Source organism: Aythya fuligula, chromosome 3, assembly GCF_009819795.1.
Source record: "Aythya fuligula isolate bAytFul2 chromosome 3, bAytFul2.pri, whole genome shotgun sequence".
In the NCBI taxonomy this organism is placed as follows: domain Eukaryota; kingdom Metazoa; phylum Chordata; class Aves; order Anseriformes; family Anatidae; genus Aythya; species Aythya fuligula.
In genome coordinates, this window is record NC_045561.1 from 9791083 (window position 1) to 9806179 (window position 15097).

General features: G+C 46.0%; 1 protein-coding gene across 3 annotated transcripts in view; it reads right to left on the reverse strand.

Moving 5' to 3' along the window:
• Nucleotides 1-1419: 1419 nt before the first annotated feature.
• Nucleotides 1420-15097, reverse strand: part of MEIS1 (Meis homeobox 1) — a 103947-nt gene continuing 90269 nt past the window's right edge. For 2 of the 3 annotated variants that reach the window (XM_032184772.1, XM_032184771.1), the window contains exons 10-13: nt 6020-6078; nt 4678-4767; nt 4314-4409; nt 2163-2227 (exon numbers count right to left, since the gene is read on the reverse strand). In XM_032184772.1, coding sequence (XP_032040663.1) covers nt 4351-4409; nt 4678-4767; nt 6020-6078 — 208 coding nt within the window. In that variant the 3' untranslated portion in view covers nt 2163-2227; nt 4314-4350. Of the gene's footprint in view, nt 2228-4313; nt 4410-4677; nt 4768-6019; nt 6079-15097 lie in introns of all 3 variants that reach the window. The other variant, XM_032184773.1, reaches the window with a different exon arrangement.

The following is a 15097-nucleotide window of genomic DNA, read 5'->3' on the forward strand; positions in this document are numbered from 1 at the left end:
ATTTATACATTTTGTTCCTACCTGCAGGAATTCAATTTTCATTGATTTTTTTTTTTTTTTTTAATTTCATTTTTAGGAGCTATGACCCTATTTTGAAGGAAAGCCGGGCTCGGGCAGCCCCACCACCCTGCTGGCTGCGGGCTGGGTGGAAGCGGGGGCCAGCAGCCCCCAGCCCCTGGTGACAGCACTGCGCTCGCTCACAAACAGGCACTGCCTGGCCAAGGGCTCCAAAGTTTTGTTTTCCTCCCTTCCTCAGTACGCTCAGATCCAGCAAGAGATGGAATGATGGCTGGAGTATTTAAAACTGCGTGTTAGAACTGCAAATTATTATTATTGTTATTATTATTTGGAAGGGGGTAATACTATTTACAAATTTCTGCCCAATATGCTGAGGAGAGCTAATGCCCTACGGCATCACATTTATTAACAGGCAACAGTTACCATCCTGACAATTTACAGTGCAAGTTCAGAGTGTCCTTACGCAGCGTAGCTTTTACATTATTTAAATATGAAGCTGATATTTAAATAGCAAATTATAGGTACATCTCTGGAGCTAGATGAGTTTTGTAGCTGCCTGGCTCACAATTTGGGAGGGAATCGCTACAAATACTGAAGTGGGGCAGGAAACAAATTTTGCAAGCAGTGGAGTCACCATGACAAAAAATAATTTGTTTTTATTTTAGATTCAGATTTCATTACTGCACTCAAACTACTACAACTGGGCTTTGAGTTATTATACAATCCAAACTGTTTCAATCAGAAACTCTAAGACTCAGTGTGCAATGATTATTATTAATAATAATTAGCTCCTTGGTTTCTTGATAGAAAAAGGCTATCAACAAGCATTTGTTTAACCACAACAAAAGTATAATTAGCTTATCCCACTTAGTAAATCTGTATGCATGCCAACTCATACCAAACTGCTACTTTTACAAAAAATTGCAATAATACAGATCATTTTTCCAGTCCTTTTTGCACAAAATTTATTTACAATGTATACATAAATGCTCCATGATGGGACTATGGAAAAATGCACACGACTGATGTTTTGCCCAGAAAGAAAGTCAACATATTAAAAATAAATCTTCAGTCCATGTTTCGAGCTGCATAAAACAGGAAGTGATGTACAAGGTGGTGGTTGCTGCATGGGGACAATGATGCTCTGATGTGACAATTAGGCTTCAAATACACTGCCTTTCCGTTTCCATGCTTCCTCCTACCAGTCTCCTTAAGACACTGCCTGCAACAGCTGATTAATCATTGTTGATGACTGCAGTTTTTCCCATCCTTCCCGATTTACATCTGTTCAGGCCAATTCAAATATGGTGAGTAAATGAATTAGACATGCAAATTCACGCCCCAGGCTAGAAAGAGAGAGAGACTGAGAGAAAGGGAGAGAGAGAGAGACAGAGAGAAAGGGAGAGAAAGGGGGAGAGAGAGAGGAGGAGGAGGAGAGGAGAGAGAGAGAGTGTGCATGGCTGAAATCCTAGGATAGAAGAAAGATTCTTCTGCCTGACATAGTTATTTTAATGCTCTAAAAATCCTGCAAATAAGCCCTTTCTGTCATTTGCAGGATAAGTGTAAGGCTTCTTTTCAATGTAAGGAGGCTTCTGGAGGAAGTGAAGAGCTATGGAAACAACACACATAGTGTGGAAAAATTTCACATTTTTTTTAAAAAATCTATAAGAAACAACGTAATATGGATAACAGTATAATAGCATTTTACAATATTTCACTCTTTGTTCTCTTAATGTCTTATATAGGTATTTAGCTTGTCCCCAGAAGTTGACTTCAGTTGGTGTTTTCCTGCTTGTCAGGGTCCCTGTGAAGAATAGGAACGTCCCTTGGTCCAAAGTCGACGCCAAGAACGGAACTCCATAGTCATTGCAGAAAGACAATGTTTGAAATCTACCGCCGCTGCAGACAACGCGGATTCCCTTAAGCTACTGAGCATGAATGTCCATCACTTGTCCACTCACTGCCGGCTCGCCGGTATGAAGCATTGTGGGGCTTGATGCTGACATGGGCATTCCAGGGTGGGGTGGTCCTCCATGCATCATCATCGCTGGGTGGTGAGGGTGTCCAGGAATGTAGGTATGCATGGGGGGGCCATGACGCAGCTGAGCAGGATGGGGGGGCATCTGGGGCGGGGTATAGCTTGGCTGTCCCATGTTCATACCCATTGGACTACCCCGAGACACATAATCCCCTGGCATACTTTGCAGCCCTGCGGAGAGAAAGAGGCGGGGGTGAGTGGCGGGGGGACGGCTTCCGCGTGGGGCGGTGGGCGCTTTGTGCTCCACGTGCCACGGAGATGCGTCCCATCCGAAATCGTGCTGGGGGCAGAGCCGGCCTGCTGATGGCTGATGTCACCCGGGGCGGTGGCACTAAGTGGCAGCAGCCCTGGCCTGGCAAGGGGGAGCCCTTATCAGCAGCTATCTGCTTGGCGCTCGAGCCCCGCTACTCCGAATCTGTCCCAAGAGCTCTCGCCAGTGAGAGACGGGCCGTACAGCGAGCGCATACGTTGCTGAACAAAGGCCTCATATGAAGCTGAAATTGATAGGATTACTAAGGACGATTGTTAAATCAAACCTGTATTTTTAAACACGTGGAAAAAGAAAATCAATGGCAGTTATCAATTAATTCTTTCCCTGCGATCACTTCTGTCTGAAAAAATCAGACGCGCAACTCAGTCAACCTTTCAGTGGTTGGGAGAACAATAAGAAAAATTGGACCTAAAACAATAAAACCTCCTGCTTTCCGTGGGCCTCTGCCTTCTGCTTGGATTGCTATAGCTGATGGGAACTGACAGGTGTATTGTTTCGGAGAGCTATAAGCTCCATAATCATCAAGGGTGAAAGGCATACGCTATTGCTAAGTAGGTTCAATTGGCTTTAGTTCTAAGTAATAGTGCGCCGTGAATGCTCTGAACACCTTGGAATCAGGTCTCAAGGCTCTAGCAATGAATAGCTGCTTAATCTAGCCTAAAGGAACATTTTTGAACTAATGAAAATTGCTTATAAAATATACTGTACTCACAGCTCTTTAATCAAAAAAGATGATAATATTTTTTGTAATAACCTATTAATTTAATTGGTCACGAAGCATAAAATACATCATTTAAATTTAATTGACCCAGAAACTAAGAAACAATATTTAAATTAACTAAGCTAGAAATTTCCATGATGAGGTAATAAGGCTGTTGCATTCCCAAGCTCGGTGGAATGTTTTCACAGCTAATTGTTGAAACTTATTTTTGACTCGCGCCCAGAGAAGACAACTCCGAAACACACTTGGCCTTGGTAACTTCAAACGCTCCCTTAATATAAGCAGAGGCACGACAAAGATGCCCAAATAACTGCTTTTAACTCCAGAAACAAAGCAAGAGAAACAGAATCGTGCATCATTTAAACGTGGTATCGGTGCCTCGGTGTTTCAAACTGCTTTACTTTTTTTTAAAAAAAAAAAAAAAAAACACAAAAATGTGTATGTCTTTTCCCCTATAAAAAGACAGGAGCCAAAAAAAAAAAATCTGGGACAGTTTTTCTAGGCTTTCTTCACGAGGCCTGCCACTGAAGATTGCATTAATGATCTCTATTTTTGTATACTGAATAAGTCAAATCCATTTGTCACACTGCAAGTGATGGCATACTTAATTTGGATATAGTCAATTAGCCTGGGCTAAGCTCCATAGCCTGCTGTGCACACCTCTATTTTGTATTCTCTCTTTTTCCTTTGCCACACGTAATCCCATTATGATGGACAGACAAAGAGAAATAAACTTGAAAAAAAATCAAAGTTTCGTTGATCGCCTTCCAAAACGTAACTCGCCCTAAGTGAAGCTGCTGTTTATTTTACCTAAAAGAAGTCTCTGTTTGGCTTTTTGGTGTCTCGCAGGTTAGCGTAGAAATGTAACTCATGCATCAACTGCGGTTAGACAGATTTATGACACTTTGGGGACATGCTCTTTCCTCTCCCTGCACTGCTGCAGACTGCTTACATTTTGCAAATCAGTCTGTTGCCTTGGCGACGGGCTCCCCCACCTCCCGGCTGCTGCTCGTTTCGTCATGTGGTCAGTGCTGTATAATAGCATCGCGCCACGGCACCCGCGGACAGCACACGCAGGGGCTGCGCGGCCCGGCAAGCTTGGCTTGAGCCAGAGGGAAGGGAAAAGGAACCGAAGGAGCCCAGGCGCGGGACGGAGAGGAATGAACAAGCATGAAGCTATGGGCAGGGAGAACGTTGGGAAATGCACGGAGAAAAAAAAAATATCCCTGGAACAAAGTGAGAACAAAGACCCCATTTGTACTTACTTCCCCCTGGCTTTGCCATTGGGTACCTAGGTGAAGGTTACATGTAGTGCCACTGCCCCTCCATGCCCATATTCATGCCCATTCCACTCATAGGTCCTAGAGGGAGATAAAAATCCGAGAAGATGCCAGAGAATGAGCAAAGTCAACAGATAGTGCCGAAAGCCCCCTTTCCACACCGCAGCCTTCCGCAGGGGCGAGGAGCAATTGCGAGGGAGAAGCTCCCCGCTCTCCCTCGACGGTGCTGAAGGCGAGCAGAAGACAGGCGAGGCGAGGCGAGGCGAGGAGGCAGCTGAGACGAGGGTGGAGGACGGCGGCGCGGTGGCAGCGGTCGCCCATCCATGCCCAACACTAACCCGGGGCTTACCTGGCGCTCGGATGCCCATGTGCTGCTGGCCGTCCATCACGAAGCCTCCCATCGGCTGCCCGTCGGGGTTGTAGGGTGTGCCTTGACTTACTGGAAAAGCGCAGAGGGTTTGTTTTTTTTTTTTTTTTTTAACAACGCTCAAAAGGGTTCATGTTGCCTCGCGGCCGCACATAGTCCTTGCCCCATGCCTAAGGACCCCAAGGATGACTGCCAGTAGGGACTCAGAACGGAGGAAAAAACCATCTACGGTTCGAATCAGGCGGCTGCACTAACAAGCTCGCGCAGTTTGGGCTTAATTTCCTCCCGTGAGTTTGGAAATAAATGAAGTTGGCCATCAGAAATATCGGGCCGCGATGAGCCCCCGCTCCAGCTGCTGCCGCTGCTGACGTCAATGCCAAGACCTGCATAGGAGCCGGATTTTATGGCCAGAATAGTCACACTGAAATCCCAGTGTGTTAAATTACGCCCGTGTGCTTTTACAAGAGCAGGACCTGAACACGTCCGTGCCAGAGATTTACCTCTAATGGCAAAATAATCAAATGTGCTCGGAGAGAGCACGTCGCCCAAAGGCGTCTTTGACAGCGACGGACGCGGATAGCTGGGCAGGGAGGCTGAGAAAACCAAACGGACCCCGGGTAATGGCAAATACCCACACGGAGCTGCGAGCCGAGATCCCAGGCAGGACTGGCACGTCAAAACTTTGGGTTAAAAAATAAATCCCCCCAAGGGAAAACCCAACCACTCTGGGATCCCAAAAGGCAGATACCGAAAGGAAGAGACGAGAGACAAAAGGACCGTACCCGAGTCCCGCTACCTGAACCGTAGGTTTTAACTGTACATTAAAAGCTGCCTTCAGAAGTGAGCTGCCTTGGGTTATTAAAGCACATAAAGCTCTACCTCATTGAATGTCTTTGAACTTTACTGAGTCCCACAAGCGATTCTGACCCCTTTGCCCTTTTGACAGGTAATAAAGTTTACAGCAATTCCACACCAAGCCATGCACCAGGGAGTGGTCACAGGAGCAGCAAGAGCTGGGGAGGAAAACTCAAAACAAATGCAAAAAAAATAAGAACAACATTAATTCCGAATGTGCTCAGAAAGTCCGGTCATGGAGCGGATAATTGGGAGTTTCTTCTTTGAATTTCATTTTATTTTTCCCAAAATATTTTCATCGTGTTAAAACTATCAGCTTTGCAATGAGACAAAGCTGGTTTTATTTTAATTGTCAATCACTCCCAGCATTCATTTCTCATTTATTTACCAGGTAATGGACCTCCCGGTGAATGGCTCGAGGATGGTTTTTGCCTGCGTGACTCGAATACGGTTACTACTGGGGACTTGCCTGCTCGATTGGACTGGTCTATCATGGGCTGAACTATTCTTCTTCTAGCATTAATAAACCTGCAACAAAAAGAGGGAAGCAAACGGTTACGGAGGGGGCGACTTCCAGCCGTCCCCGAGCCCGTGCCCCAACGCGGGGCTCGCAACTGGGCTGTGCGCAGCTTCAGACACAGCCAACCCCGCAACCCCTGGTGACCTCCGAGAGTACAGGCTTGGGGTTTCCGAGCTGATTTATGTTTGCCTGCTTTTACCACAGTCGGACACTTCCATTTCATCTTTTCATGGGGGAATTAGCGGAGTTTTCAGGAAACAATACCAGCAACACTCTTCGCAATTCAGAGCGGAGCACAAAAACCGGGTGGCGACAGAGGGATGCTCGTAAGGGCATCTGCTACCTCCCCCTAATTAGTGACATTTCTGTCTTATGTCCTCCTCCTTTTTCCACTTTTTTTTTTTTTTTTTTTTTTATCAAAACCTTCCCCTACCTATTGCAAACCTAATTCTCTTTTAATGCCCACTATTAAGATAATGAACTGTGATGGCAGAACACCATCAAATGAGGGAACGTCTGGAGTTTTATCACCACTAAGTCACACTGCTGGGGACTTCAGAGCCCTGCATTCCTTGTAGCCATTTCTTGGTGGGTTTTTACCCCCCCCCTCCTCTCTTTATGCAAAGTCGGAGGGGTCAAGGCGAGGTCATAGCTTTACAGTAATTGAATTTATAATCCTGTTTTCTCCAGCTAGGCCTGACCATTTACAGCAAACATCTTGTTAAACTGTAATTACTGGACTACTGAAAATTCCCCACGAACAATGAAAAGCAGATCTTTGGAAATAAAAAAGGTACAGTCGGTTTTAAAAACAGTCCTCTGCAACTGTACTTCTTATGGGTTTTTTTTTTTAGCTCTTCGCCTGGGTCTTGTAATGCCTATTTGGGGAAGGAATACTCAAAAAAAAAAAAAAAATTGGAGCAAAACAGAATGAGGGGAAAGATCACAAGTGCCCCCAGTCTCCTCAGTGTGTAGTCCTGGTGGCACAGAAATCAGGAGTCTCAAAAGCATGGCTGGAAACCTGTCCCAGCAGTGCTAGAAGAACTTCTCTTGTGGTTTTGCTAATCAGCAAGCTTAGTTAAAAACCATTTGGAAAAAATCTCCATCGAGATTTAATTACGCTATGGCAAAGCCTCTTAACCAGACTTTACATTCTTTGAAAGAGAGAAATAATAACAAAAACATGTATTCCTCAATATTTACTAGGAAAGGAAGAAGCGTGAGCACGGGTAAAACCACGCTACGCTTTGCAAAACGTAGTGCTAAAGTACACAAAGGGATACTTGGAGCTTGGTTTTGTTGCCTTTCCTTGCTGTGGCTTAGCAAGAGCTCTCCTACAGCAGAGATAAAGCCACCGGGACGCTCCCAAAGGAACCGCGGTGCCCACCCCTTCCCTGACACCGGCCAGGATAACCATCACAAAACACCGCACGGGGCTGTTTGTTTTGCCGTCATCAAAGACCAGCAGGGGCAATTTGGGGTTCCTCCTATCTCCCCTTCCTGGCTGCTTCCCATTATGCAAAAGCTCCTGCAAAAATTAATCAAGATGTTGGGCCCTAATCAAGGCTGTCTCGACCAAACGGGCTCAGAATGTTCCACCACACAAAGGCACAAATTCCAGGCGCCGTGCTGGAAACCTTACACCTGAACTAGGTCATGTTTTGTCAGCAACAGTATTGTATCAATTTTTGTACACACTCCCAGTAACAAAAAAACACCCTTCAACTCGGCGAACGGTGTTGCAAATCAGTTTATCATTATCTTGTACAAACCATGAAAATTAGAATCATGTGAGCAGAAGGTTAGACTAATTCTCCTTTCTCATTATAAGCACAGGTGTAGCACAAACACCATGTGAAATAAGCAATTAAAAAAATCTGCTTTTTTCCCCCATTAGCTGCCTTAGCGCCATGACCAATTAGAAAATTGTTTAATATCTGTAATCTGCATTTGCAGAAAGCAATTTTCACAGTAACTCTCCCAAGTAAAACAACAACACAAAACCCTGGTACCCCAGCCATTTCTTTTCGCACGCCTGGCAGGCACTCGCTGTGCTCGCTCCTTCCCCCGAATGCCCCGTTCCCTGGCCCTCTTACTGGGGTGGGTTTGGGGCTGCTCACTGAAACCTTCATTTGCCAAAAGCTTTCCCCCAAACCCAAAAGAAACCCTGAGCAGCCACACAAACATCACAACCTTCCCCTCCAAGTGCTTTCGGGAAGAATGAGGTTCTCCTTCCAATAAACCATGCAGCTGGAATTTGCCAATAATCATCCGAAGATGTGGCTGCAGTAAAACCTCTTTTCACCTGTTTGCCCCATATTATCACTTAGGACGTCTGCTTTAAGAACGTTTTACACACAGGTACTTAATAGTTAGCTTCTTCCTACGCATTCCTATAAGTATTTTTTATAAGTAGCTGATCTGCAAACCAGCCCCGTGTTTGGATGTCTTCAGGGTGAATTCAGACGCAAGAACATTTTCCTTCTGGGCAAAGTAATAAAATGACATTCTTGCTCCTCCCACTAGAAGTCAAACCGAGGTCAGCTCCCCATCCTTGTATCTGTTTAAATAAACTGGTCCAGCTGTTTGTTTCCAGGATGCCCTTTAACCTTCTGTCCCATCCTCCCTGCCTTTGTAACAGAACGCTTTACTTTGCATTATAGTAGACTCCAAACTACTATGCATTAAAAAAAAAAAAAAAAAAGTATTCACTTTCAAGTTTCTTCCTGCATCCCAAACCTGGAATTCATAAGAAGCCATCAGATTAAAACTATTAATGTGTCTTGCCTTGAGACAACACAACGCAGTGCCGTTACATTTATAAATCACATCCGAGAACTCTTTGCAAGCAAAACTGTGAGTTAGCTGTGGCTGCAGAAATCCACGGGCATGGGGATAATTTCTTCGTACTCTCTGTTGCTTTCTTTGTTAGAAGGGTCGTTTTGATTGCTCTTTGAATTTCCAAAGTGCTGTGTTGATGTAACATCAGCAAAACCAGCGGAACAGAAAAGCTAAGAGGAAAACTCTCACTGCCCCTTTTCCTCTACGTTCACATTCACCTATCTTAAGGGAAAGAAACCCTGATTCACTCTAATTTTTAAAAGTTCAGAGGAATCAGGACCTAAAAAAAGCATTCACATATTAAGAGCTACTCATACGCAGTCTTCTCAAAATACAACTAAGCATAAAATTTAAGGTCACGATTAAAACCCCAGCACAATCTTACTCGGGTGAGTAAAGATTCACACAGGCTCAAAGGCTGCACGAAGGGTGTGCTTCCCCCACGCCACTGCTCTATGCACTCTGATGTGGGAGTGCTTGTTGGTTTTTGTTTATTTTCTCCCCAAAGAGCAGAATCAATAGTGGCACAAAGAGAACGACAACTTGTACCCATCTCCCAGCGAACTCTGCAAAACCACATACTCCCAACTTGCTCTTATGCTTTGGCTTGCTTTGTGTTTTGTTTTGTTTTTTTCTTTTTTTGCAAGGGGGAGGATCTGACATGGAGGAACCCTTTGAACAGTTGGGCAAACACAGAAGTTTAAAGATGATGGTATTTATTATTATTTTTAAAGTTAACTTTTCCTTGCCCTTTTGGGAACGTGAGATCATGCCTTCCACCGCGTCCCGACAAGCGAGCAAGAAGGAGCTCTTCCACCTGCCTAACCCCCAAGTGAAGATGCAGGAAACCCTCTTTTGTGCCATTTGCACTTTTCTAGGATGTTTTCTCTTAGCTCTCGTGCCCTGGGTCTGTCCCCAGAGGTCACCGGCAGTCTCTGTCACTGGTCCCACGGGTGAGAGCCAGCCCCGGACCCGCGATGCCGCGATCCGCCGCTGCACTCTGACCTTCAGCTTGGCCGCCCTCGTCGCGACGCACAAGTTTTGTTTCTTCTCAGCGAGGGGCGGCATGGCTGGTGATGACAAAAGACTATTTTATTTGGAAATTGCCTACAATAATAGCAGCCAGAGAGCGGGTATTTTCGTAGGGTCACAAAACCCTCCGAAAGGCGCAGCTCGCAGGGCTCAGGTTACAGCCCCGGTGACATTTTCTGCATAGATCTGTTCTTTCTCCCTTCCCCTTGTATTTCAGTTCTGTTTAGTGAATAAAACAAGGCCTTCCTTCGCTGTCATGAGTTTCCAAAGTTACTCTTGCTCAGGAATTGACATAGTGATTGTGGGGGCTTCCAATTTGCAGTGTTTGAATTAAATTTCCCAGCGCGAACTGTCTGAAAGCCGATGCTGAGACTCAGTGCTATGCTGTATTTTCCTTTCCCCCAGCCCTGAAGGATGAGGACAGCTTCACACCAGGACTGACTTCTGATACCTGGAATTGCAGGCTGCTCCTTGTCAATATTGTCCCAACACACTGGGTGCAACTGCAAGCCAGGAGTCTGTGGATCAGCAACAATGCCAACAAGTTCCCCCAAATCCCTCTGCCTCATTTTATCTTCGAGCTCCTTCTAACAAACCAGGTTTAAAGACTTCAGGAAAGCCCATAATACCTACAAACACCATTACTAAAACGTCTCATCCCTCTGAAAAAAACAGCATCCCTCTTAACAACAAGCAAATCAACATTTTTATAAGAGATGCCGAAAGAACCGAAGACCTTCAATCTCACAAATAATTCACTTGTAAAACCAGCCATGGTCTTTTTTACATACCGGGATCCTTCATTTATACCCCAATGAAACAACTTTCTCTATTCAGCACTTAATTCCTCAATGCTTAACAGGTTTATCTCTAATAAAAACAATTTAAATGGAAGTGTGCTATAAACTGGGATTATTACACTCCAGTAACTGCATTATTCCTTACTTTAATGTATTTTCTTTTTTTTTTTTTTCCTTGGGTATTTGTTTTCCAGAGATTTTTTTAAGTAATCAGTTAAAGGAAAAAAAAAAAAAAAAAAAAAAAAAAAACAGAAATGATTTCACAGAATACTTTCAAATGTTTAAAAACAGCCTTAAAAATAAAAAGCTCCCTCTGTAATTATGAACAGAAAAAATAACTGCAGACTTTTGAATGGTAATCACATCTCCCCATTCCTAAAATGAGAAATAAATGTTAAGAGTGCTTACTGCCGTTATTAGAAAGTTTTGATCCTGAAGTCAGTTAGTGAGCTTAATGACCCATAACTACCAGTCATTAGCAATCCATGCTCTCTGTACTCCCTTTATTTGTTAAGAAAAAAAAAAAAAAGAATCCAAGACACTCAAGAAACTTTGTTCAATTTAAAGTCAGACCTTATGAAGTCATGTTTGGCAACTTTTCTTGGTTTCTCCTCCTCCTCCTCCTCCTCTGAAATGAAGACAGTTCAGGACTGCAATACATCATTTACAACACTAAATGGAGGTAGGGAGGGAAGAGAGTACATGGGCTGCTAACCACCCACTCCAGAGACGTAATAGTGGAGTTGACTCCAAAGGCAGCGGGTCTATCCATCAGGAGGAGCAGGAAGGTCTCCTGAAAGCTCTCCTCTTCCTCCCTCCTCTGCTGGCAGCACCAGCCCCAGCGCCTGCATATAGGGCTGGGGGTGTCGCAAGACAATATTGAAGAGCGAACAAATAAAATACTATGCAAAACGAGTGATGAAAAACCACTAATTAGCTGACAAATTTGATGTAAAGCACTAATGAAAGCCACGTGTGGTTCTGCAATTTAGTTTTAAAAATAGCTTCTGACTTCAAGCATTACTATGTGACCCCACCGATGTATTCATGTTGTGCATTCAGAAAAGTTGCTTTAAAGCAGGAGAGTGCTATTGAATCTCTCGCAAGCCAGCCCTGCTAATGTACCGAGCATATCAAGTGCAAAAATAGAAAGCAGGGAGATGGGATCAGGTATGTGCTTCTTGTACGAGGGCTGGCTATGCCCTACATTCAGCCAGCCCAATGTGCCAGCTCTGCCCTTGGCTGCATCCCGTGCTTGATGTCCTCCAAATCCTTTAAAATCCCTTCCCCTCCTGCCGCACACCCTGGTTTCTTCTCAAACCACCGTGGGACACATCCTGCCTCCAGACAAGCAGGTTGGGCTCCGGGGAGCCACAAGGCGAGGGTGCCCTGCCACCAGCCCTGTGGGGCACCATGCAGCTCTGGTGACCACCTCAGGGCAGCAGTGAGCCCAGCGGTGGCTCGTGCTCCCCATGCAAAAGGGATGGCTAATGGCTTTCCATCAAGGCACATCCTTGAGCTCCTGGCCCTGCTCTCCCCTCGGCCCAAACGTTCCCCTAACCCCATCTCCACATAGGGCTGGCGGCTGCTGGATCAGTCTTTCTAGAAGAAAGCTGGGCAGGAAACGCTCTTCCTGTCTTGCAAAATTGTTCCTGTTCCCCAGCAGGATGGAGCTAAAGCTTATTTGTATTTCTTTAGTTAGTTCTGAATGCAAAACAAGGGAGGGACTCGCTAGGGATGGGTGAAGAGCCAATGTGCCCGGGGTAGGGCTCCCTGGAGCTGCACCTCCCTGCTCTGCCCATCTCCAGGGCCTCCCACATCACAGCCGAGCGCTCCAAAGCCCGGGCTGCCGCTGGCCTTTCCGCTCTGCTCTCCTCTTTCTCCTCCTCCTGTCTACAAATGCCATTCTGCCTTCAAATAAAAAAGCCCTGCCGAGATGAAAACTCTCCGGTGACGAGCCGGGTCCAGCTTCCATGCTTCTCCCCGCCGGTGCCATGGAGCCCCAGCAGATGCAGCACTGCCGGCCTCGACTGCGCTGGGGGGGCCCGCAGCAAAGCTCATTCCCTGACACCGCAATTCCCTCGTGGTGCAAAGCAGATGTAAACTCGCCCTCAGCAGCCAGATGATGTAAGGGGAAATCTTTAAATGGCAAAGTGCCAGCAGAGCTGACCTCCTGTCTCTTCCCTACTCCCAAATCCCAGTGCAGCTGTACTCTGTTGATCTCCGTGTGCCACAATTAGCCTTTAAGGAATATGGCAAGGATTCATCTAGCAGAGCACTGCTAAGGCTGCTCTAACTCATGCCCGGGACAGTGTTGGCCCAGCACAGCGCTGCAACTGGGTACGCGACACACTGTCGGCCAAAATCTTGCTTCCCCCAAAAACACTCACTCCGTGCAAGGACGGATGCTGTGCAGGCACAGGAAAATTTGTGGTCCCTTTTCCACTGCAGGCTCTAAGGGTGGTTAATCTCAGTGCCATGCAGTGCACTGGAGGGTGGTCTGAACCTCAGTTTTCCATCTGAACTTTCAGGAGAGCCCACACGACCGGACTCCGTAACGCAGGGCCAACTCTGGTGCACACACCACAGGCAGTGCACACCAGCAGCAGATCGCTGCAAACCAACAGCCAGGGTCCTACTCGGCAGCAGGGATTTCCCTGGGAACAGGCCAGAACCGACAGCAAACAACTTGCCATTGCTTTGCAAACACTCCTCTCCCTCTGCAATTTCCCTTTCCTCTGCTGATTCAACAGCATCCCTTATTTAAGCCACTGTTATGTTTGCGAGTGGTGCCCACATGATCTCCGGGCTTGCTCCTGCCACACAAGGGCTCTAAACACAGCGGGACCTCCTTCAAGGCCTAAGATTCTCATCCATCAGCTGGGAGCTTCGTCCAGCCACCTTTCCTCCCCGTTCACCCCGATATATCCTGGATACAGCCTTAGGGCTGGAGGCCGTGCCTGCTCCTCCAGGCCCAAGCAGCAACCCCACACCAGCTCCTCCCAGCCTGTGAGGCACGGAGAAGCAACCAAAGGGTCACCAACCCAAAAGCTCCCTGAAGAGGAGAAGACACACTGAAACTCTCCGTGGGACCTGTGGTTCGCACGTGGAATAGGCCTTGGCATCGCTCTGGCCTATACCTTGAGAAAGCAGCTCGGGGCAGATGAGGGAAGCTCTGATTCCTGTGGTCGGGCCCTCCCCACCGCGGCTGAGACAACAAACACGAGCGCGTTGGTGTATGCTCTGTGATGTGGGCACCTGCGGAACTGGTTTGAAATATTTTTTTATATATATATTTTTTTGGGGCTGAAACCACAGAAGACACAACTCTGAATCATGGCCAACCTGAAAAACAACAACACGCTTCTTGAGGATGAGCTCCCCGCCCCAAGCCATCCTACGTCAAAATGTTGTTGTCCAACCACTACTAATAACCTACTTGGTAATCTACTTTACCTAAACATAATTTCCCATTAAGTGAAGTAATTCATTTTACTTATAATCCTCCTCATGATGGCATTTTATTCGGGGAAGGAGAAAAGACATCCTCGGAAAGCAATGAAAACAAAACACGCACGGGGAGGTCAGAGGAATGTCAAAGATAAAAGGAATTTGTAAGACCGTGGGATGTACAAAGCTCAGCCCCCCAGACGGGATAAAACAAGGAGTATAAACCACCTTTATAAACCTAGGAGGAGTCGGACATCTCTTGGATAAGCCTGAATAAAAAAGGAGCAATTGATACCGCACTTTATCATCAGCCAAAAAGCCACAAGGACTACGGTGCCTGGGCAGAAAAACAAATAATAACCCATGAAACTGTTACATGACCTAGATTTCGTTGAGGACTGGGGAAGTAATACATTATATTTTTTTTTTTTTTTCTGCAGCATCTGCTGCCGTTTCTTTTCTTTTCTTTGAAAAAGTGAAATAAAACACAGAAGCCTCGTTAGCTCTAATGCTGGTATAGCCGGCCATACATCATTTACCCTGCATCATTTAAAGGGCAGACAGGGCAAAACGCACACCCTCCGAAGCACTTCCTCTCCCCGAGCCTCTGGCTGTGTTTCATTTTTGAGAAGAGAAAATTGTTTTATCCAACGAGGAGGCAACATTTGCCCCATTTTTAATATTTCAGGCTGACTTTTTAACCACTCAAAAATGCGGTTTGTTTTATGCAGGTGCAGCCTGAAGCTAGCTCATGATGTAAGTGAGAGAGAGGGTCTCTGAGGGCACCTTTCCCAGCGTGCTGGCGTTTCACTTTGCCGTGGTTAATCGCTGCACACCAATCTCAGCAACTGTTGACACAAAATAGGTGGAGATCAGGTCTGTGCAAGCACAGAATACCAGAAAG